Raw genomic sequence first — 24,526 nt, 5'->3', positions numbered from 1 at the left:
CATGTATTGATGGTGTCAGAACATCAATTTTAGCTTCAAGTTTGGTAGTGGTTTGAATGTGCATGCAAACTTCTGATTTCATCTTCACATTGTGACTTCAACAAAACATCAAGAATGGACTGTGTTCATGTGTTGACCAAGATTCCAAATATGCACAAACAATAAATACTCTGCCTAATTTTGAAGTTTGGGATGAGGATGAAATATTGATTGAATTGTAAAGTATGATGTATGGTTTATATGAATTGCCTGCTAGTTGCCCATTCATCACCTACCTGTTGCCCACCAGTGATCTGTTTATAGTACTATGTAGGCATTGACTATTAGACTACTGCCACCTTCATCCATGGGAAGTTTACCAGAGAGATCTCCAGTGCTTCCAACTGTTGCTGGCTGAGCCCCTTAATCCAAGCATCATCATATAAAGCAATTGGTAGACCTTTAACTGGCATCCTGGCACTCTTGTGATTTCCAGGTGCATGAATTCTTCTCATTGGCTGAGACCCCTGCATCAGTAGACCACTTTGTGAGCTGGTAGTCCTAGGGAATCTGTCCAGTGCTGGACAGCTCTGGACAGCTCTGGCCAGCAAAAGTGATTTACTGATGTGTGGTGAAAAAGTGTCAATGTCAAGCTCCTGCTTGATGTGATGTTGCCATTTCATATTCTTGACATGAAGTACCCCCTCCACCTCATTCTCAACATCACTCTCTTCTGAACTTGCTGAAGAAGTTTGTGGGGTTGCAGAGGGGAAACCCAGAGAGGAATCTGTAGGGAACCTCAGTAGTCTGTCAAGCTACTGAGGGACTAGGTAAATTTTACTAGTGTATGGGTGTGCTCTAACAGCTTATGTAAGTGACATGATCACATGCCTAAGTCCAAGTAAGGACAGGGGTTGTTTCACTCCAACACTTGCACCATGTTCACCAAGGCATAGGACAAGATCTTGTAGCCATGTCCAAGCTGCAGTGTTGGCATCTTTCATAATCATGTCTTGACACCAGCTGGACTCAGCCTCATATTCATTCAGTCTGGCCTCAGCCTTGCCAATCCCATATCTCCAGTTAGTCTAGCATGGTGAACACTGCTTTGCAATGTGTGTCACTTCAGTTAAGCCCTGCCCAGTCTTGTCCCCAGCCCACCCTGTCCCAGTCTCCATTACCTTAGTCATACCTTACTAATACCATTCTTACCAATCATCTTAGCAAACTTTGTGAGACCAGCATTACCAGTCTCCATACTATAGCTACTCCTAGTATATAAAGTCCTAGATACTTGGCCTGTATTCCCTCAGTCTGAAATCAAATAAGTTCTACCTGTAAATCCTTGTCCTCGGACTTGGACTATGACCCACACAAGGGAATAGTGCTGTAGCCTCAGTTGCTAAGTCCAATCAGTCCACCACTCTGTACCCTTGTCTTTCCTAATCTTGACCCCTCAGCCTCACACCTGCTTCGGTCTCTGGTCCAGACTCAACCCAGACAACCTGAACTTGACAGCATCTCCCTCATTGGTCTTCAATTTCATGATGTGTTCAAGAATAGTTACTCTGTGCATGAATTTCTAGCCACAAAACTGTAAGCCAAAAGTGTTGATGTGCATTAATGTTAAGTATGGGTTTACCCTTGGGTGACAGGGGCTAAGTCTGGCTGACCAAAGTCAAGGCTGGGAGACAGGGGCCAAGTCCAGTTGGACCAGAGTTAAGGCTGGAGGACAGGGGTTAAGTCTGGGGGACTGGACTTAAGACTGGGAGTGTGGGAACAAGACTGGGAGCATAGGAAACCAATTGGTCTTGGAGTGTGCACAGGGGGAAGCCAGTCCAGGGTTGGATCTACCTCCCTTGGTCTCAGCTTATGTGCTGTACCCTTATGCAAGCCAGGGAGAGGTCTGGGACAGGGGCCAGGGATAGCTTAAGGCTCAGCCTTAGCTATAGAGTAGACTTGGAGTGTAGTACAGAGTTGAGGGTAATACTAAATTGATATTCTGACTGGAGTGCTACAAAGTATGTACAGGGGTTAAATACATGAGGCCAGTCTGGGATAATGAAAATGAAGCTGGACTTGTGAATAAGCTATTAGCAAGATGATTAGCAAGAGTGTGGACAGCCATAGGGGCTGTGCTGAGGCTAATAGTCAAAGTCTGGATGACTGGCATAACTGGGGTTGGACACAGGATTTGTACAGTAAGCAGAGTCAGACAAAAGGAGACTAGACTAAATATAGTACAAACAAAGGAAAACAGACTGGAGTTATGTCTGGGTGACCCAGATATGGACCTGGGAGGACTGGGGTGGAGCAGCACAAGGGCAGGAGGCCAGAATGGACTGGAGATAGGGGTAAAAGACCAGACTTGAGTTATTCAGGCTGGAGTTGGGTTATCTAGGGCTGGAGTTGGGTTTTCTAGGCTGGACTAGGACTGGGCTTGACCAGAGATAGAGGCTAGGTGTCCAGACTGGACCAGGATTGAGTCTGAGAGTCATGGATATGACAGTATCCCCCTCTTAGGAACCAAACCCTTGAGGTTCCATAGGGAAATATGCCCAGAGGGTTACACAATGTAGTTGCATGACTAACAGTGAGTCCAAGTGCACACACAGTGCCAAGGGTGAGCCTGAGGGCTGGGAAGCTGGGCAGTGATGACTGGAGGTCCAGTAGTTCAGACTGGGATGGCATAAGCTGGGTTTGGGGTCAAGGGTCAAGACCAAGGACTGTTCTGGGAACCTGAGGCTGGAGAAGCAACAACAAGTGGGCCAGAGACTGGTCTAGGTGGTTCAGCAGGCCAGGACAAGGCAAAGCCAAGTCTGGGAGTGATTAGACTGGCTGCACAGGGGTTTCCAGAGACAGCTGAAAAGCTGAAGCCAATGTTTCAGAGGGCTGGAGTTGCACTTTGGAGCTGGGTTAAGGCAACATGAAGTCTGGGAATGACCAAGTCAGGGCCAGGGGTGTGCTTTGGAGCTGTGTCAGGGAAACATGAAGGCTGAGAGTGTACCAGGGACTGGCAATGTCCAACAAATGTACCAGGGGTGTGTCACTAGGACTGGAGGTGTGCTTGAAAGCTGGTTCAGGGCAACATGGAGGCTGAGAGGGTCCAGAGAGGTCTGAAGATGACCAAAAGGTGGTCCAGGGGTGTAGCAATGTGCTTCTGAGTGACACTGGAGTGGCACAAAGGCTGGGTGGGTGCAGGGAAGGCTGGAAAAACTGGTCTAGGAATGCACTGGTTGGACTGGGAGTGCACTGCAGGGGTACAGAGGGTCACAAGAAGTGCCAAGAAGGCCAGGATGGGTCCAAGGTCTGCTCCAGGGGGTCACAGGGTCTGAAAGTGTGTATCTACAGAAAAAGAAAACAGACAACAGAAAACAGAGAAAACATATAACAAGGAAACAGGAAACCAGAGCTAGAGGCAGGGGTCAAAGCTGAAGGCTGAGACTGAGGGTGGCTCAGGCTGGGGGTTGCAAAAGCCAGAGATCAAGACTGGGAGTGGCTGAAGCCAGTCATGCTAAAGCAAGTGGTCTGGAGAAAACAGCTAGACTGAAGACTGGTCAAGGGGACAGAAGGCCAGTGTCAGAATCACACAACACCCCTGACTTCCTCTTAGGGCAGAGTGGGAGTGGGTTGTGCTGTGGAGTACAGTAGTCAAAGTCTGAAGCAAATCTGACCACTGGGTGGTGAGATATTCAATGAACAGTGAGTGGAGGGGTATGGTTGGAGGTCAGATGAGAGGGTGTTGGGTTCAGCTAGTGTGCTGCCCCCTTGTGCAAGCTCAGCCCTCATATTTCAGAGGTGGAGTGGACTCAGAGGGAGTGGAGATGAAACTCTGGAGGGAACTGAGAGGGAGTTGAAGGTGGGGACTTTATTTGATATTTGTACTGATTACATTGGAGTACTATGTGGCCTTATATACAACGTAGGTCAAGGGCAGTGCAGTGCAGAATGCAAACCAATAAGTGTATAACAGGTTAGCAGTCCCTCTGACACAAGGGATAGAGGGTAGGGATGATGGGGACCTTAACTGAGACAAAGAAACTACTACAATGAGGAAGAGAGGGTAAATACTGAAAGAGTGGAAGAATGGAGAAAAATTGACACAAGGGCAGAACCCTATCTGGAATGCAGGGCCACAAGTCCAACAGCTCACTGGGCTGACAAGGCCTTGGAGGAGGTGCAGACAAAGGTCTGGCCTCCATGTGACCAGCCTGAGGGCAGAGTTGAGCAGAGTTGGTTGGAAAACAGACAGGGGACCTTGGAGAGGTGTTGGGAGGGTCAGAGGAGCATGGGAATGCATTGGAAGAGGGTGGAGTAGGTGTTAGGGGCTTATGTCAGTGTCATGGTCATGACAGCTGGGAAGGCCAGGAACCAGTCTGAGGGCCAGAGAGGATTGGAAGGGCCAGCTGGAGACTGGTCAAATGGTCAGGGAGGGCTTAGAAAAGCCAGGTGGGGACCAGTTGGGAGCCAGTGAGGGCTGGAAGGGTTAGAAAGACCAGTGGGAGACTGGTCTAGACCTGGACAGGGCTGTAAGGCTGGAAATGCCAAAGGAAGACTGGTATGGACCTGGGCAGGGCCAGAGCAGCTGGTCTGAAGTGGTCAGAGAGGTTTGGGGTGGTTAAAGGTGACCTGAGGTACCATCTAGCTGGTGGGCTGACAGCTGGAGGCCAAAACAGTGTAGGCTGGTGGGCTAACACTGAGACTGTTTCACCAGCACTAGGGCATAGTGCTGCTTTTCCCCTGCTGATGTCATATTAACCAACCAGAGGACATGATCATGATGACACAACAAAGCCATAAGCCCTGTATCTGAAAAAAATTGTGTGCTGGCTTTTTGCCTCTTCTCATCTGCTGCATGGAAAGAACCTCCACACCCATCCAACACAGAGGCAGGTACCCTCATTCCATCCTCCAACCTGTCCTGCTGGTTTTGAGCCTGAGAATGATGTTGACTGGTTGGGAGGGATCTCTGTTTCTCAATGAAAACCTCCATGGCCTTCACCTCTGACTCAGGGATGAATACAGTGCTGGTGGGATTGGGAGGGTCATCAGTGGCAGATTTGTTGGTTCTCTTCTGAGTGAAACATGCATCTAAGCAGACAATGCAGTCAAAGCTATTGGGTCTCAGTCATCTAGTCAGCAACAATGAGCTTGTCATTGACTCACTCATCCTGAGGAGGGTTAGAGCTCTGTAAGTCACCTCCCCCAAAGCAAAGAGGACAGTGAGCACATGGGTAGTCACTTGGCCAGGGGCTATCTTGCTGTGGCATGGAGTTTGGGCAAAAGGACTGGACCATAGCAGAAATATGGTCCTCCACATATATTGTCAATACAGTATACCAATGATAAGCATTACTGAAATGCCACCAGAGATTGTCCTGATTATTTGAATAAGCACCCATCATTACACCAGAGATATTTGTGTGGGTACATGTACATTCAAACCATGATGATATACCAATACAAGTAGCATACAGGGTGGATGTGAAGACAAAGGCAGAGATCCAGTGATGGTGTTTGGAAAAGAACATACCTTGAACTGCAGTCTATACCCTTGACCATCCAGGAAGCTTTCAAGTGCTTCACACCATGCAGTTGTGTTTGGGGTTAGCTGGACAAAGAGCTTCTTTACAAACTCCAGTACACAAAGGTCAACTGCCAGAGTAGGTACCACAGGAGATGATGCAAATAACCCATGGCCCATGAGGCATATAGGAGCTGGGGTGCATGCACAGTAGCTTATCCTGACATCCTCCAAACCTGGGTATACATGAGCATCACAAGAGCAAACAACAAAAGGGTCACATATGGTCAAAGAAGAGACAGCAAACAGTGAGTTGATACACTGTGCAAGTGCAATATTGATAGATGACTGGGGTGTCTACTACCATGCAGAGGGATTGGGATGCCTTGAGATAGCACATGTAGGGCTTGAGAAGTGCTGGAATGATATCTTGTGACCACCATTGCCATTGGTTCTTGTGCATCTGAGAACCACTCAGATGTGAAGGCAAGCCAACCTCACTGAGTTCGAGCTCATTCACAGCATTGAAGACATCAACAGGTTGGTGCTGAGGGCAATGTGGCATTGCAGCAGTATCTTGAGCATGGTGTTGGCAGCCTGGGAGTACAAAGATAGGTGGAGGTGCAGGGAGGTACAGTGCTTTCATACCAAAAGGGCAGCATTGACAAGCTAGGGGAGGAGGGACAAACAATGACTGTGTCATATTCTACCCAAAAATAAACACATATAACCTCTTAGACATAGGATCAGAACATACTGAAGGGGCAGGTATACCAAGTGACACTTGGTTGTTTGATGATGGAGTGGCTACATTGGGCAGCCAGTTGGTTGAGGCAGATGACATCAATTAGACCTGCAGGGGAGCTAAGATGATATGAAGAATACCATAATGAAATTGCACACACTGAAGGGCCAGAAGTACAAAGCAATGGCTCATTACCAGACAAGGATGAAGGATGGTCAGTGAGTACACTGGGTACCAGACCAGCTTGGACAGATGAAGTGGAGGAGGCCTGTAGAGAAATGATGAGCACAACATGAGGCTTGAAGACAGGGAAAACTCACAATAATAGAATTACTCATAGAAGGCAAAGCATTGTGATGCCTCTGAGGCTTTGGACAGTGAACAGCCATCTCAGATTGTTCTGGAAACTGTGACACAAAGCCAACAGCAGTACACCTGGGACTCAAAGTAAACAGGTGGTGGAAAGCACAACACAAAGTCAGCAGGGGGTGTCAGTCCAAGGGGATTTTGACCAGATGACAAACCTCTGGAAGGGAAAAACTACACAGAAAATTTGTCAGATCACCACATACAGCCAAGTAGGATCCTACTTACCAGAGCACAAGTCTTGAGCAGTTAAAAACAAAAGTTGCTATCAACATCACAGTGAGCAGGAACCCCATCATCAAGATGTCATACATACTGAGCAGAACAAGTCTCAAAGAATTAAATGGTGCAGACCTTGATGCAGATAAAGTGTCAATAGCAGTGAAGGGGGATGGGAACATTTCTTGCCTGGCAGTGGGAGTGTCAGTGAATAATGCATTGCTATCAACAAAAAAAAAAAGCAGTGAGCACAAAGCATGAGATTAAGGTTCAGTCACAGGCAACATTCTGAATCATTGAATTGATTCAGCCTGCTTTATGACATGGTACATACTTGTACTAAACAAATTTGGACAGAAAAAAAAAGTATATGCAGCAGAGGATGTCAGACAAAGGTAAAAATGCGGGGGAGGGATGGTTGACACCCAAGATAATCAAATGCAGTTTGGATGTAGAATTCACAAGCCAAGATGAAGGCTTCATATGCTGCTTGGTTTCCAGAGCCATCCAGCTTGATTGGGGACTTCAAATGAAAGGGCACTCCTGGCCATGCAGATAGCAACTGACAGAACTTGTTCAGATAGGGCAATGCTACCTCCATCTCACTAGCAGTCAACCCCAAATCATGTGGCTCCTAAGGAAGAGGTGCCAACCAACTTGAAAGACCACATCCACCAGGGAAGATAGACCAAAGAAGTGATTGGCACATATACTTATCTAGGCTATCGGGCCAAAGCTGTGGGACAAGGGCCTGATCGAGTGTGTGAAGTTCATAGTGGAAGTTGAGTTTGTAGAGTTCCCATAGAAGGGAACATGTGAAATGAAGGGTGGGTCTGAAAGGCTCAAAGCCCAGACCTGCACAAGATAAGTATGAAGAACAGATCTAAATAGGATGAAATACTAACCTGCATTCCCCTCCACTCAATCTCTTCTGACATATGAACAGGATCATCATGAGCTGCTTGAATGATGTCCCCCAAAATCACCCAAACCGCCAACTTCATGGATGCACTCTGGGTGCCAGAGGGCAAGCACTCTGTGTCAGTACCATTGAGGAAGTCCCTCCACATCTGAGGGGAAGGGTTCTTCTGCAGAGACCAAATGTCAACTCAATTCATCCAAGCTGGATGAGCAGAGAGCCAATTCAACATGTATGTCTTCTTTCATTCAGGGGTGGTCACATTGACCAACAGCATGGGCTTTGGAAAGCAATAACCAGGGTCCACAATGCCTGACTTGACTCTGGACATATCCTTTGAAGCTTTCCTCCAAGCCAATGCAAACAGACTGGGGCTTGGGAATTTCTGGAAGATCAGGCTCTTCCCACCTTGCTGAGTCCCCACCACCTGATTGTTTGGGGTGTGAAGCTACAAGTTGGTCAGGAATGAGCAGACAGAAAATTAGGGTACATACCTCTGGAGGGGCCTGCAGTTGCTTGTTCCCTGGCAGCCCTTGTCTGCTTTTTCATTGATTGCTTCCCAGTGCTTGAAGATGGGTTTGATGAGGACATGGCAAATGATTCTTGCAGGGGCTCTGGTTGCTCCACAAATGTACCCTCATAGTCCCTGTGAGTGTGAATGGGGTGCAGGAGACTACCAGGATCATGGTAGATCAATAGGAATGGCTTAGCTACCCCCTTTTCCAAATACATAGCTTTCACTATGTCTTCAGGGCATGTCAATCTCACAGGCTCCTTGATATTCATATCAGGGGAGATGCATGCCTTGGTACACATGAGCCAGACTGGCACCCCAGTGAAATATAGTGCTTTGTAAGTGGCAGTATCCTTCATGAAGCACCCCATCCAGGTGGGGTTTGTGCATACAGGTTTTGAGCAGGGAGATGAAAGAAGTGGGTAGAGGATCTCAATGTATTTGAGCAAAGTGTAAATGTCAAGCAGCTTGCACTGAAGCTGGGCAACAAAAATGATGAGGTCTTGGAATAAAAGGGGGTGATGCTGCAAGCACAAAACCTCATGTTGAACTGACCACACTAGTTGGGTCATAAGGTCTTGACCCACAGGTCGATTGTGGAGGGGGTGATAGTGGCTGCACAGTTGCTGAAGTAGTTCTTCAAAGGCCTTGACCTTTGCCTCTTCAAGTGTTCCCACTGGATACACAGAGCTGAGTGGAAGGATGAAATCCATGGATGTCAGAGTGAACCAAGCAATATTGAGAGTAGGGACTGTATTTTTTTGAGGTATGCAAACAGCATATTCATAGTTTTTTTTGTATGTTTGAGGCCATTGGAAGCAATCAACAAGGCCAAACCAACTGTCAGCATGTGGACAAAGATCAATTTCTTTGAAAATGTATGGCTCTGGAATGAAATCCACATTGGGCAACATGATCACCCAGTGGTCCTTGCATGCGACCACTCATGCATCTGGTGATGTAATTTTAGCTGTGGATGGTAAGTAAGCTCTGGGAAAACACAAAAGTAGAGGAACATACCATTGCTGGGCCAGGTGAATGCCTTGAAGCAGGTAGGTGCAGTCCCCCACAACATTTTCACTTGTGTTGGAATTGAGCTGCAAGGAATAACAGACAGATCATGTGTAGATTAGTTGGTGACAGGGTGAATGGCATGTAAACAACATGCACCTTTATAAAAGAATATAAGAGTACAACAGTGGTAGGAGAAGGTCTGGGGCAAAGGGTTTGGTAAACAACAGTGTGAATGGCATGTAATTGACACACACCTTTTATGAAAGAAAATAAGAACATGACGGTGGTAGAAGATGATCCAGGAAGAATGGCAGGGTGAATGACAGGGTGAACAGTGGGGTGAATGATGAAGTGAATGGTGGGGTGAATGACAAAATGAATGGCAGGGTGAACAATGAAATGAACAATGGGGTGAACAACAGGGTGAATAGCATGTATAGAACATGCACCTTATACAAGAAAGTAATGGAAGGATGACAGCAGGAGAGGATCTGGGGTAGAGGGCAAGATGAACTCCTCAAGGTCTTGAACCCCACTAGCAGCGCAGTGGTGCTGGGGTGACCTCAGTGATGCAAAGTCAACAGAGTGTGACATAATGTGACATGAAGTCAACTTCAGGTCAAGATGAGTGGCATGAAGCCAACTCAAACCCAATGGGAGAAGATGCATGTGGTGGGGAGGGACTTGAGACCTTGAGGGTGGAGGTGCTGAGTGATGAAGTGAGGAAGGCAAGGGTAGTAGGATGAAGAGTAGTTGCAGCCAGAAAATCACAAGTATTTGTTTGTTTGTAGGGATTTACCTATTATGCTTATGTACATATATTAATAGCGACATTTGATGTGATAGCCTGGAGAATTCCCAGGGAAAAAATACCTAAGTCATGGGACCATGTTCCAGCTGCACAGTGCCAGCAGCTCCACACTTTGTTATGAACAACTGTCATCCTCTCACCTCCCTGTCATCATCTTCCCACTTACTGCCTCTATGCTTCAAGTTTGGACATGTTGGCTGAACCTGAGCTGGCTCTGTGCCACTCACTCAGAGCTGCAGCTGACTTTGTGTTGCTGCAGTTCATACTCTGTTGACTTTGCATCACTGAGGTCGCCCCAGCACCACTGCACTGCTAGTGGGGTTCAAGACCCTGAGGAGTTCATCTTGCCCTTCACCCCAGATCCTCTCCTTCCCACTTGCAAAGGTATGTTCTATAGCACTATTCCCTCCAGCTGATTCTAAACACCTATGTCCATTCATTAGCACTGATCTTGTTTCTCTCCTGGGTCACTGTCACTCTGCTTAGTATTGCTGTCTGAGGTATGTCTATTGTTAGCAGATGTTGATCCTGACTCATTATTGTTATCAGGTGTGAGGTTTCAATCATCTTGTTCAAATCTGTACTTGTTGCAACTCTCATTATCAGCTATGAGATTTAAATCATTTCATTTGTCCATACTTGTCACATCCCTCACCCACCCACTCTGTGCTCTATTGCAGTCTGCAGTAGGTGTATTGTTATCAGCTGTTGATCCCTGCTTATCATTATTATAAGGTATGTGCTACTGTCACTTTTTGTTGAACTTACAAATCTGATCACACTCTTTAATATCTAGGTATAAGTTATCTTGTTCATCTCCACTCAACCACTTGCCTCATTCCACACCCACCCACTCCATGTTGAATTGCAGTTTGTGGTAGATACATAGTTATTGACTGTTGATCCTCACTTATCATTGTTATGAGGTATGTCCTGCCTTTGCATTTTGTTGGACCTACAAATCTGATCATGTTCTTTAATATCTAGGTAAAAATTATCTCCATCAGTGCTTGCCTCATTTGTCACTCACCCACTCCTTGTTGTATTGCTGTTGGAGGTACATCTATCATCATCAGGTGTTGGGCTGACTTATCATCACTATCAGGTATGTGTCAGTCTCTTTTTGTTAGATTTATGAATCCAATCACCCTCTTTAATATCTCATCTTGTTAGTTGGTGCTTGCCTCATTCTTCACTTGGCCAACTGCTATTGTAGTCTGAGCTATGGATATCATTACATACTCTTGATCTACAGTTACTGCTGTTATCAGGTATGTCTTGTGGTCTGTTTACATTGATTTACAAATGCAGTCAGCCTCTCATAATCCCTAGGTACCCATCTCATTTGCTAGCACCTGTCAATCACTGCAGAAATAAAGTTTCATGTCAATGCTCCCAGAGCTGAGTTTGTGGTAATGATCTCCTTCCATTCCTCACCAACTCTGTGCTGTATGTAGTCCAAAGTACCCATATCATTGTCAACTTTGTTCACCATTGTCATCAGGTATGTGTAGTGGTCTCTGTTTGTTGGGTCTAAGAATATACCTGCTCTAGTTACCAGGTATACATTATCCTGTTCATTGGCACTTGTCTCATTCCTTACCCACTCCATCTGGTACTGTTGTCCAAGGAGGTATGTTTAAATCTTTTTGTTGAATCTATGAATGTTATGAAATAGATGTCAAAATAAGGTTTAATGTCAATGCTCCCTGAACCTAATTTCTTGTAGTGATCTCATCCATATTCCAAGGTACCTGTATTGTTATCAACTGTTCACTGACACCTACCATGGTTATTTGTCAAAAGAATACATCACTCTTGAGCTGCTGTCTGTAGGTTTGACATCAACTTTTTGTTTTTCTTATATCTTCTGCTCACAATGACAATGACATTCCTACTCTATCAGTTGACATGCTGCATTTTTCCTCTGCCCTGAATGCCAGATTTCCATTCAATTGACCCTTCTCAATAGGATTGTGCAAGCTAGAAGGAAGTGAGGGTGCTAGTGTGAATTAGGTGTGTAGGCCTCTTCTGGGACCAAATAAATAGTTCAGTAGTGAATGATTCATCCTCCATTTTCTCTTCTTCCTTGACTTCTTTTCTTCACTCGCTTCAAATCAGGTGTGTGTTGTATATTCTTTCTTTCATATTATACTTTCATCTGCATCCCACTTAGTATTATGGTGCGCATATGGTCATATTACATAATCACATTCATTTTTGTACTTGAGTAGCAGTGTGAGTATGCTACTCAAGTACAAAAATGAATGTGATTATGTAATATGGCCATATGCAGCACCATAATACTAAGTGGGATGCAGATCTCAGTTGGCTACTTAACCCAACTGAGGTGAGCACTTTCTACATCCTGTCTTTACACTCAGCTAATAGTCCTGTAGTATATATTCTACAGGTTATGAGCCCTGTTGCTCACTAACTGGGAACCTGTAGCAAAATGTCATTCACATCCAAGCTCGGAGATGATTTCCTTAAGTTTCCAAAGCTCTCAGCAGATGGAGAGAACTGGGTAACATACAAGGACAGGCTAATGTGGTCTTTGGATGCTCATGGGCTGCTCAGGTACATAGATGGTACTGAGACAATGCCAGTTGACCCCAAGACACTACCAAACCAGAGTGAGAGCTGGATACCTGTCTCCACAGAGGAGAAAAAGGAAGTGATGAACTACCAAGCTACTCTAAAAGAATGGAGGCTCAGCCAAGCCATCATCAAGCAACAAATCGCCAGCACAATCCCTGACACACTGTTCATCCAAATAAAGAGCCTCACTACTGCACTCGACATCTGGACATACCTATCCAACCTCTTTGAGAAGCACTCTCATGTTGTATTGGTCAAACTGCTGAAGCTCCAAACTATAAAATGCACAGAGAAAGGAAATGTCAGGGAACACTTTGACAAAATGTGGCAAATACATGAACAACTTGCCTCAATGGGCCAAGCCCTGACAGATGAAGCTATATGGCCATGGTCATGACATCCCTCCCAAGCTCTTATGATTTTGTTGTTGGAGCAATGTCTGCACTCACAAAAGTTTCCACCTCCACTACCCTAACAACTGCAACTCTCATGGATGCAGTACAAGACAAATATGACTGTCATGCCACAAAGCAGAAAAAGTCTAGTGATGCAGACAATGCAGCATACTTGGCTGGAGGAAAGCAGAAGAAGTTCACTGGAACTTGCTACAAATGTGGAAAACATGGGCACCAAGCTCATGAATGCAGGTCAAGTGGGGATGACTCACAAAGTGGAGGGAAGTCTCCAAACAAAGGGAAACAAAAAGAGCACACAGCAGTGGCCAAGGATGACAGCAGCAGTGACCCAGATGGGGTATGGCTTGCACATATCAATGACAGCTATGAAGCTGAGGTCAACAAAGCTCAACCATCCCCAGAGACATTTGCTACTAGCCTGTACATGAGACTACTTAACTACACTACTCTATATGACTCTGGAGCCTCTCATCAGATGTTGTCATACAGGGAAAACTTTGTCAACTATAAGCCCATTACTCCCAAACCCATTACTGCAGTGGACAAATGAACCTTCGAAGCCATTGGAAAAGGAGATGTGTACATATCCCTACCAAATGGCAACTCACCCACTTGTATCCTCTTGAAGGATGTCCTCCATACACCTAAGATCAGCATGACCCTGGTATCCATTAGCTGCCTAGATGCAAGTGGTTATGCCATACTCTTCTGTGACTCACACTGCAAGATCTTTAACAGACAAAAGAAACTCCTTGGGGAAGTACCAGTCAGCAGTGGCCTCTATACAACCAAAGCCACACAGAAGGTTTATGCAGGCTTGGCAAACTTGAGAGTAACCCTTACCATGGAAGATATCCATGCATGGCTTGGCCATATATCACCAGATGCTATTAAACAAATGCTAAAGGATGGCATTGTAACCAGAATAAGCCTAGACCCTTCCCATGCAACAATTGAATCTTGTGATGCATGCAAGTATGCCAAGGCAACCCAAAAACCCATAGGAAAAATCTGAGACCCCCCACACCAAGACAGGGTTGGTGATGAAATCCATATGGACTTATGGGGACCATCCCCTGTCCAAACAAATGCAAGGAGTCAGTATTTTGTGCCATACACCGATGACCACACTCACTTTACAAGCCTGTATCTCCTGAAGTCAAAGGACAAAACCTTTGAGTCCTACCAGAAGTATGAAGCCTGGCTGCTGACACAGTTCAACATGAAGGTTAAAAGGCTTTGCTCAGACAAGGGTGGGGAATTCCTAAGCAAAGAGTTTTCACATCATCTTGGGCTGAAAGGAACAGAGAGGAAGCTCACATTGCATGATACACCACAGCATAATGGTGTCACTGAAAGGCTGAACTGCACACTTGTTGAATGTGTACATGCCATGCTAAATGCAAGCAGCCTCCCAAAGTCACTATGGGGAGAAGCCATAATGCATATGAACTGGTTAAAGAACCAAACCTCCACCTGTGCACTCAACAAAAAGACACCCTATGAAATGCTGTATAAAAAGAAACCAGATCTATCTAATCTACCAATCTGGGGCTGCCATGTCAAGGTCCACACAGCTGATGGTTCAAAACCAGAAATGCATGTGAAAGATGGTCACTGGGTGGGCTTCAGTAGGGACACAGATGCACACAGAATTTATTTCAAGGACTCATGACATGTGGGTGTCAAATGAAATGTCTGATTCAGCTCACAGGAGGTCACCATTCCTATTGGCATGCAGCTTGAGGGGGAGAAATGCATCACAGATGACAAGGGAGCATCATCCACCTCGCACATAGCTGGTAAAAACAATCAGCATGCCATATGAACCACAGAAAGCACACCTATGACACCAAGTACTCCCATTGACCACCTTGGACCAAGGCTGCAGCACCCACCTGTCACTCTGGTCACACACATGTTGAGTCAGCATATGTATGGCACCTGTGTGAGGGTGAGGGTACATACAACAGATGAATCCCACTACCTACACTACCATTACCTTGAGGAATACAACCAGGCTCATGACAAGAGGAGAATAGAGACAGCAAACCTGGGCATGATTAAAGATGATGAAGAAGTTTTTGCCTTGGTTGCTGGGACTGCGGAGCTAGAAGGGACAGATCCCATCATGATCAAAGATGCTCATGTGAGACCTGATTGGTCAAAGTGGGAGGAAGCAATTAATAAAGAACTTACCTCATTGGATGAGGCACAAACATGGAGCATTGTTGAGAGACTGCATGGTGTCACACACCAAAGGTGTTTGGTGGGGTGGACATGGACACAGCTGATGAATGGAGATGAAGGCCATAGCCCTCATGTGAAGAAGGACAGCCAGAGATGTCAGCAGTCATCCCTCACACAAGAATGAGTCATCAGTGCCAAAGAAAAAGAAAGGGAGCAAGTTAAGTGCTGGTTAAAATTCTTAAGCACCCATGTACAGCATTCCAGTTTTTGACATATCTCTACCATTTCTGCAGATACTGAGACCATTCCCACACTTGCTTGTAGTGCTCAGCCATGCAATCCTACCTTCCAAAATTGGAAAGGATTTGTGCACTCCACACATTTCTACAGCACTCCCTCCAAATGATCCTCATTTTGCTAAATTCTTCTGATATGGCTGCCTCCACATCAATCATTTCACTTTTCCCCTTTGCTAGGGACCATGGCTACATATATCTACCAAGAGTTCCTACCAGCTTCCATCCTGAAGCATCCTGGTACATCCCACCCTTGTCTGCACCCTCTCAGCCCATCCAGCTTGGACAGCATGTTCATTTTGTCAGTATGACCTCTAGGAGGATGTTCTTTGGTCACCTCAGGTCTGTCATTCACTTGGAAAGGTCTTATGTGGTTTTTTCAGTCTCTCCAGTCCAAGAAGCATATGGATCCTTCCTCCCTGCTCCCTGCAATGTCTTCATACTGGTTTTGTCCATCATTCTTCCAAGATTGTGACAGCTACAGTATAATCTACTGTTCTCCACTCTCTCTGATCACATCCATGATGAGTATGATGCACATCTTGCCTCCTTATTGCAAGATGCAGCAGAAGACACTCCCCCTTCATCTTCTCTTCCAACAGGGCCTCATCCATGAAGTTTTTATTTGCTTCACTGAGAGGATGGTTTGGGGGGGAAAGTTGCAATCCCCTATGCTCCTGTCACCCCACAGACCCCCAAAGCTTGACCCCTGTTGACATCTGACTCACCCTGTCCACTTTTGGATGTACTATATTGGCATCAGATTAGTGCTGCCTCTCTGTCATCCCACCTTGGCCTAGAAGCAATCTCTTTGAGATGTGACATGCACAGCCTCCCCCTAATGCAATTCCAGTGTGCATTCCCAGTTCCTGACATTACTTGACTCATACTTTGACATTCTGACTGTCTTTGACTCACCTATTTGCCAATACTTACCAATCTTTTGACTTTGCTTACTGATTCTTCACTTTTTGGCTTGCTAATCCTTACCAATGCTTACCAATGCTTTCCAAGATGATTACCCATTGCTTACATTCCTTACTCATCAGTTACCAATCACTTACCAAGTGTTTGCACCTTGTTTTCCAAGGGCAACACCCCTGTACTGTATATAAATCACTGTACTTAGATAGCAAAAAAGAAAGAAGACATCAGAGAGCCCCTCTTGCTCGCATTTTATCATCACTCAGTAATTCATTCAGCAGCTTTGATAGTTGAGACTTTATTAAGGGTCTAACTATCATCTACTTCGCTTATCCTTGTCTATCATCAATATACTTTGCTCCAAGCCCTCCCTGAGCTCAGTGCAGCTTAGGACATTGAATTAAGTTGCCATCCATCCTTCTGTGGGCTGACAGCAGTCTACCCTATCACTTTCTATTGCATTCTTGCTCCCTCTTCATCAGAAGCACCCCCAACCCTCAGCACTTGTCCTTGAGTGCTGTAGCTTGCAAAAACCCACCCAAAGCAAAGGTTCTACCATCTAGGTACTGCATAGGCACACCACCACTCACTCTTTTTGTCTTTTGTGTTGGTTTTGGTTGGTTTTCACCACTGAACCACACTTTGACTCACAGTGGTGTCAACATGGTTGGCTGTAAATGGGTATTTCATATCAAACAAAACGTGGAGGGAGAAATTGAAAAATACAAAGCACAACTTGTAGCAAAAGGCTACTCACAGGTCCATGGCACCAACTACTATGATACATATGCACCCATTGCACACATGGCATCTATCCACACCATCCTTGCTATTGCAGTGCAGAATGACTGGGATGTTGATGTTTTTGACTTCCAGAGCACTTTCCTAAATGGGAAGTTGGATGATGATGAAATAATCTACATGCAGCTGCCACCTGGACTCTCAGTTAACAGCAAATATAAAAATCCTGTCACCCGACTGCATGTAGCACTTTATGGATCAAAGCAAGGAGCATTGAAGTGGTATGAGTGGCTGTGCGCTGCACTTGCTACACTTGGTATGCATTGTGCTGAAGCTGACTGGGGTGTTTTCTTCATGCACACAGGCCAGGACATCCTACTCCTTGCATCACATGTTAACAACTGCACCATCACCAGCAATAACCCTAGCTTAATTAAAAGGTTCAAGTCTGAAATAGCTGCAAACTTCAAGTCAACAGATTTAGGCCCCATTTTGTCCCTACTCAGAATAAAAGTCATGTGTAACTGCTTGGCATGCATGCTCTCACTCTTGCAGGCATCCTACATTGATTCTATGATGTTAAAATATAATTTTGTAGATCTACAGCCTGTTGCAACACCTATGGATCCCTCAGTCCAGTCCTTGACTGCCCAGTGCCCAAAAACACATGCTGAGGCTGTGCACATGAAAAACATGCCATATCATGAAGCTGTCAGCTCACTGATGCACCTAGTGGTTGCCACATGCCCTGACATGGCCTTTGCTGTTGCAACATTGTCGCAATTCTGCAATAACCCCAGGTTAGCACATTGGGAGGGTGTAAAAAGAATATTTAGATACCTTTTAGTCACAAAAGGGCTCATGTTGACCTTTGGAGGGGATAGATATGGCCTTGAGGGCTATACGGACACAGATGGTGCCTCGCAGGAGCACCAGCATGCCATTTCTGGCTATGCCTTCCTGCTCAATGGTGGAGCAATCTCCTGGGCCTCAAAGAAACAAGAACTGATTACTTTATCTACCACAGAAGTTGAGTATGTTGCCACCACTCATGCAGCAAAAGAAGCCATCTGGCTTCATTGCCTCATCCAAGAGTTGTTCTGCCCACTCTCACTCCCAACCACAATTTATTGTGACAATCAGTCCACAATCGCACTTGCTCACCATGGCAATTACCATGCCTGTACAAAACACATAGACATTCATTATCATTTTATATGCTATGCTATTGATAATGGTTCACTTTGCCTCATATACTGTCCTACTGGCAGTATGGTTGCAGATACCCTTACCAAGGCTCTTCCAAACATCAAAGCCAAGCACTTTGCTTATGAGCTTGGACTCTGTAATGTTTGAGGGGGAGTGCTGTATATTCTGTCTTTCATATTATACTTTCATCTGCATCCCACTTAGTATTATGGTGCACATTTGGCCATATTACATAATCACATTCATTTTTGTACTTGAGTAGCATACTCACACCTCAGTTGGCTGCTTAACCCAACTGAGGTGAGCACTTTCTACATCCTGTCTTTACACTCAGCTAATAGTCCTGTAGTATATATTCTACAGTGTGTAACCCTTTGTGCAAGATCATAAATTGTCCACTAACCAATGTTTGGCCTGAACCCAGTCTTTCCTTACCTGAACATCTTTTCCTTTCCATCTCACTTGATTTCACATCAGCAAAGAGTGTGTGGTGACCACATGTCTACCAGGTCAAATTCATCATGCCTGGGACTAGGTCGTCTGCTGTTACTGTCAAAGTTGGTCCCCCTGTTGGTGCCCAGAGGTCAAAGAGAGTCAATCCTACTGTCACTTTGCCCACCAAAGCCCAACCTTCACATGGTACAAAGGCCCATCACCAGGTAGTCAAATGTGAGTACAGACCTACTTCCTGTGTCTTGTGTACTACTGTCTCAACTCTTTCCATCAGTGCAAGGTGGAAATCAGGATATGATTTCTGAAACACATGAGCCAATGTCAGGGGATGGTGAGGAGTGCCTGGTGTGTAGCACTACCTTTTTTTTTTTTTGCTTACTGACCACTGTTTTCAGAACCACAAATCCAGCTCTGTAGCTCGACATCCCCCTCTCCAACTGCACTCAAGTCACAATTCTTCAGAAGGGTTGACAGAGAAAGAATGTGAGGATCAGTACCTTGACTCCTTCCAGATGAGACAGGTTACACTCCAGAATGGTATGAAGCTTGACTGCACTGTTGCCCTTGAGCAGCTATGATTGGGAATCATTTCTATGGAAGATATAGTTGCTGAGCAGGGTCACAAAAAGTGTAAGTGTGTGATCTATGTATGTAGCTGTATTCCTTCTCAAGGTTGCCACCAGCTGTTGCCCCCAATGACAGTGAAGAGGATGAACAAGCTGTTGAGAGTACAGTGCAAGCTGAAGGTGATCTGGTCTCAGAGAACCTGGTGGATCATGATGGTTGCCAAGCTGTTGAAAATATGATGGACTCCATTCATCATGATGATGTTGAGCATGAAAGTGCATCAGGTTTGTATATTTGATTAAACTGCATTATTCACATAATTTACATGTGTCATTGAATAGACAGTGATTGGTCAGCTGACCAGAGGCATGACCTTAAAAACAGACAAACCCTAAGAGAAATCTGTGTTGGCAATTATGATACTGATAACCATCCTTCCACACCCCCTCTCCCTTCTCCATCCTCATCAGAAGAAGAAGATGGAGCTGCTAATACCAAAGGTGACACTGACAGCTCTGTGACCAGGAGGCATAGGGAAGCCAAAGGGAAATCTCATGCCCTAGCCAACACATCCTCTGAAGATGAGGATGGACCTAGTGACACTGGAGACCTCCCTGATTGCTTGGAGATGACCAGGATGCATAGGAAACCCAAAGGACAACATCATGCCTTCTGCAAGGTAGTAGTCACACCCTCTGTGCCTACCCTAGCCAGTGACCTCAGTCAATACAAGGATGCATCCAGTGCAGAAGCAGGCTTACCACACTTCAAACCAGGGCAGCTTCCCTTGGAAGCCATACAAAGGGCACAGGCACTTGGCATGTGCACCACTCAAGAAGCCCAGGTGATTGCAGATGAGTATGGCAAGACTCTTGGGTCAATCATGGCTGCTACTGGTCTTACCACAAAGGCAACTCATGCTGAATCTGTGTGGAACATGCATCAGGCTTGGTATGCACATACCAATCCAAAAGCATCTGCAGGTCAGTACATCCTAACTTGTTGCAGTTTTGACTCCACATTGATTCAATTGCAGAGGAAACCAAAGACTACTATAGGCATCACACCAAGCACTATGAGGACCATAAAGATGAGGATGAACATCCTCAACTGTGGGCTGAGATCCAGAAGTATTGGAGTGAGTGTGTCAGTGGGTCCAAAGACATCAGTTCCAAGGCAATGGTGGGCCATGTAATGGCTTGCTGTGACTCCTTTACACAAGGTGTGGGTAATACCATTGTGATTGTTTGCTTCTTGAATAACCTCTTGTACAGGCACAAACTTGGTGCAATGTGGAGGGCATACATGTCTTTGGATGTGTAATTTATAGTGGGAGTGATGAAGCTGCACACCAATCCCAAGGAATTTTTGCTGGATCCTCCCTTCTCATGCAGCTTGCAAGTGAGAGGCAGACTGACATAACACAATTATTAGAATACCTGTCCACAATTATCAAGTATGTATATCATATGCCATGTACAATTGCCCACTGACTTTTCTTTAGGTATAAAATCCTTAACTCTGCTGCTTCAGTGCCTCTTCCTGACTTTAATGTGCTGTCACAACCCTGTTATGACTGTGCACTGGGATTAAAACCTCAAGAATACAGGTGTGATTGCAATCAGTGAGTTTTACCTACAATCATACTCCATAAATTCCATACATCAATAAATCTATTTGATTCATATTCATCCTCTGAAGTGCTGCCACAGAAGAGAATGGTATCACATGAGGCCAGAGAAATGTTTCTTGGAATTTGTTGCTTGATCTGCTGTATGTTCACCAGTATACCATCACTGATTGACCTGCTGGAGTCCCTGCTGTTGGTCCAGATTTCAATGTCAAATGCCTCAATGCTGATGAACTTTGTGCTCTGACTGTTCCTTTCCTGAAAGAGTCAATGGGTGCAGATTACCATGCTGAGGCCCCACTAGATGATGAAGAAGACCAAGCTGAATACCTTGTCCCTTTGCTGAATTCATCATTTTACCTCAAGAAGTGGACAGATGGTGAGTTGTTGACACGAAATGGTCACCCTCACTGACATGAATAATCCAGATCAGATTGAGCTATTTCACCACAGTGATGCAAGGATGTGTGACATCCTGCTTGTGGTGAACACATTGAACCAGCACCTCCATGTTCTTTCTGATTCAGATGCATTCATTAAGGCCCTCCCTAAAGGTGACAAGTTTAAAGAGAGAAGTGCCCCTTCATCTTTCCCTGACCAACCTGTGCAAGGATGAGTGCCATCCAACAGATGTCACCCCTTGCCAGCAGCATCCAACACCCACCATATGACTGTGCCTTCTTTATCCCCAGCTTATAGATTACCCCAGCCACCTGTGCAGCACCATGTGTCTCCCTCAACATCCCACCACACCTGATGACAGCAATCACCATCCTGCACATGTCACCCCTCTCCTGCAGGATCACACCACTTGAGGCAAGGGCAATTGCCATCCTATGGACCTCATTCCACTCAGCCAGCATCCCACCACTCCCCTCTCCCTCCTTCATCCCCTGTTGAGGAGTCACTGCAGTCATCTCCACAAGGTCCATTGTTGCATGGTGACCATCACACATATCTTGCTCCAGCAGCTGCATATCATCATCACCCCCCTTCTGATAACTACTCTCTGACCCCATGTCCTTGCCATCACCCTTGGCATGAGTCACACAAGTGCTATAGAGGATATCAGGACAATGAGTGTGATCATGGTGGTCCTTCACAACAGGGAAGAACTCACTGAAGGTATGTTGCTGGGTAGCCTACATGTACAATGAGACTAACATGCACAGTGTGGTTTATCTAAGCCCTCCCCACAAGAGACATCATCATCATGACTCTGATGACTCTGATGGACATTCCTATCACACCCATGATTGATGCAACCACTACTAGGCATGTTTTCATCTTGATCAATCACTTGCTACTGGCTCATGTACACACCAGTTCAACATGTTTGCATCATTAGCATGTAACTATGATACCCTGTGGCTGTATCATCTTCCCCCTGCATATCCTTGCTTTGTGTAATGTCTGCCATCATTCATTTCATCTGTTATCCACCATGGTCTTTTTGTTACCATTGTAACTACAATACCCTTACAAGACCATTCATTTTCTCCTCACACCTATGCATATTCAATCTGATAGCATACCCTATCATAAATACAGATTGAATTTAGGTGCAAACTGCTATGTGTGAGATAGGAATGTGAAATCCATGGAACCAGACATCTGTCATAGTCATGTCTCAACCCCAGCTGGACTCAGCCTTGTGTTCATTCAGTCTGGCCTTGGCCTTGCCAATCCCATATCTCCAGTTAGTCTAGCACAGTGAACACTGCTTTGTGGTGTGTGTCACTTCAGTTAAGCCCTGCCTGGTCTTGTCCCTGGTCCGCCCTGTCCTGGTCTCTGTTGTCTTTGTCATAAATTACTAATACTTGTCTTACCAATCATCTTAGCAATCTTTGCAAGACTGGCATTACCAGTCTCTGTACTATAGTTGTCTCTAGTATATAAACCTGTAGATACTCAGCCTGTATGGAGTCAGTCTGAAACCAACTAAGTTACTCTGATAACCCTGCCTCAGCCTTGGACTCAGACTGTGACCCATGCAAGGGAATAGCACTGCATCACCAGTTGCTAAGTCCAATCAGTCCACCCCTCTGTATCCTTGTCTTTCCTTTGATCCCAACCCCTTGGTCTCACACCTGCTTTGGTCTCCAGTCCAGCCTCAACCTGGACAACCTGAACTTGACAGTATTTCAGACTTGCCACTTGTGTGGGTCTAACATATCATGGCAACCAAGACTTGTTTCCAACCTCCCTATGGCCACTCTGCCACCAACCCCAACTCCACATCAGTCAGTGGAACTCACTGTGAGACAGCACTAGCTGCCTTGGGCACCACTAGGCACTCCCCAGATCCCATTAGTCCTTTCAGGGGCTTTTCAGCCTGGACATCCAATACTCCCACCCCACATTGTCCCACTGCTCCCATCCCTGAGGATGACCCCAGCAATGTTGGGCCAGGTGATGATTATGACAACAATCCTGATGATGATGACCCCAGCAATGGTCCTGGTGATGATGGGCCTGGTGATGATAACCCAGATGGGAATGACCCAGAGGATGAACTGGACTTCCCAGACCTGGATACTGAACCCATGGTTGCAGTCTTTGACAGCCTTGCAAAGGCCATCAAGCTACTGGCCTGCAACACTTGCACTAGTCCTGAGTCCTTGAGCAGGACCAAGTTGCATGAGCCTGATACCTTCGATGGTACTGACCCCAAGAAGCTTTGTGCCTTCTTTATCCAGTGCAAGCTTAATTTCCAAGACCAACCCTGGGCATTCAGGACTGACCATGCCAAAGTCATCTTTGCACAGTCTTACCTCAAGGGCATGGCTCTTGAGTGGTTCAAGCCAGACTTGCTTGGACTTGATGACCCCAATGACTGACCTCTCTGGATGGACTCCTGGAGGGAGTTCATCCTAGAGTTACAAACTACCTTTGGCCCCCATGACCCAGTTGCTGATGCCAAGAGTCAGCTTGACCATTTACATATGAAGGATAGTCAGCACATTAATAAATATGTAGCGGACTTCAATTGGCTTGCTTTGCAAGTCCAAGGCTACAGTGATGGTGCACTGCACCATCACTTTCACTCTAGCCTCCCAGACCAAATCAAAGATGAGGTCTGTCAGGTTGGCAAGCCCCAGACTCTTCATGAGCTCTGCCACCTTGCCCAAGAGATAGATGCGTGCTATTGGGAGCGCAAAGAAGAAGTCCAACAGGTGAGTAAGCATCAGGACTCATCCACCTCCAGCAACAATAAGTCTGGAGGCTCTGGCAGCAACAACCAGTCCAAGACCAGCCAAGAGAAAGCCAAGACCAGCAGTAGCAACAATACTGGTTCTATGCAGTCTAAGCTGGGCAACAACAATAACAGCAATTCATCCAAGCCTGAGTCTGGCAAACTCAGCAAGGATGGAAAACTCACCCCCAATGAATGCAAGCATCACATGG

The 24,526-nt window shown here is 45.7% G+C and overlaps 5 protein-coding genes across 5 annotated transcripts; 2 read left to right on the top strand and 3 right to left on the bottom strand.

Annotated features, from left to right (window-relative positions):
• Positions 1-4,669: 4,669 nt before the first annotated feature.
• Positions 4,670-5,683, bottom strand: F5J12DRAFT_722455 (uncharacterized protein; the record flags this gene model as incomplete). The annotated part of the gene is made up of 4 exons (XM_051741374.1): positions 4,670-4,900; positions 4,982-5,093; positions 5,146-5,357; positions 5,513-5,683. 4 exons carry the CDS (start codon positions 5,681-5,683, stop codon positions 4,670-4,672), a joined length of 726 nt encoding a protein of 241 aa, XP_051599038.1.
• Positions 5,684-8,472: 2,789 nt separating this feature from the next.
• On the bottom strand, positions 8,473-9,210 carry F5J12DRAFT_681325 (uncharacterized protein; the record flags this gene model as incomplete). Its single annotated transcript, XM_051740252.1, has 1 exon — positions 8,473-9,210. A coding segment is annotated over one exon (738 nt), but the record flags the coding sequence as incomplete, so codon positions are not given.
• A 1,054-nt stretch (positions 9,211-10,264) lies between these two features.
• F5J12DRAFT_783566 (uncharacterized protein) lies at positions 10,265-11,781 on the top strand (the record flags this gene model as incomplete). Its single annotated transcript, XM_051742864.1, has 8 exons — positions 10,265-10,475; positions 10,578-10,591; positions 10,797-10,826; positions 11,149-11,196; positions 11,347-11,362; positions 11,549-11,595; positions 11,653-11,724; positions 11,770-11,781. 8 exons carry the CDS (start codon positions 10,265-10,267, stop codon positions 11,779-11,781), a joined length of 450 nt encoding a protein of 149 aa, XP_051599036.1.
• Positions 11,782-18,989: 7,208 nt separating this feature from the next.
• On the top strand, positions 18,990-21,606 carry F5J12DRAFT_783565 (uncharacterized protein; the record flags this gene model as incomplete). The annotated part of the gene is made up of 12 exons (XM_051742863.1): positions 18,990-19,137; positions 19,196-19,266; positions 19,317-19,458; positions 19,522-19,551; positions 19,605-19,772; positions 19,830-20,471; positions 20,525-20,670; positions 20,763-20,944; positions 20,993-21,112; positions 21,190-21,209; positions 21,321-21,497; positions 21,572-21,606. The coding sequence occupies 12 exons, from the start codon at positions 18,990-18,992 to the stop codon at positions 21,604-21,606; spliced, it is 1,881 nt and encodes a 626-aa protein (XP_051599035.1).
• A 75-nt stretch (positions 21,607-21,681) lies between these two features.
• Positions 21,682-22,397, bottom strand: F5J12DRAFT_783564 (uncharacterized protein; the record flags this gene model as incomplete). The annotated part of the gene is made up of 3 exons (XM_051742862.1): positions 21,682-22,174; positions 22,239-22,260; positions 22,283-22,397. 3 exons carry the CDS (start codon positions 22,395-22,397, stop codon positions 21,682-21,684), a joined length of 630 nt encoding a protein of 209 aa, XP_051599034.1.
• Between the last annotated feature and the right edge of the window lie 2,129 nt (positions 22,398-24,526).

Source organism: Pisolithus orientalis, assembly GCF_024613125.1.
Source record: "Pisolithus orientalis strain OTSU chromosome Unknown F5J12scaffold_18, whole genome shotgun sequence".
Taxonomy (NCBI): Eukaryota; Fungi; Basidiomycota; class Agaricomycetes; order Boletales; family Pisolithaceae; genus Pisolithus; species Pisolithus orientalis.
Note: the sequence above shows the minus strand (reverse complement) of the source record. Positions and strands in the feature narration are given on the sequence as shown.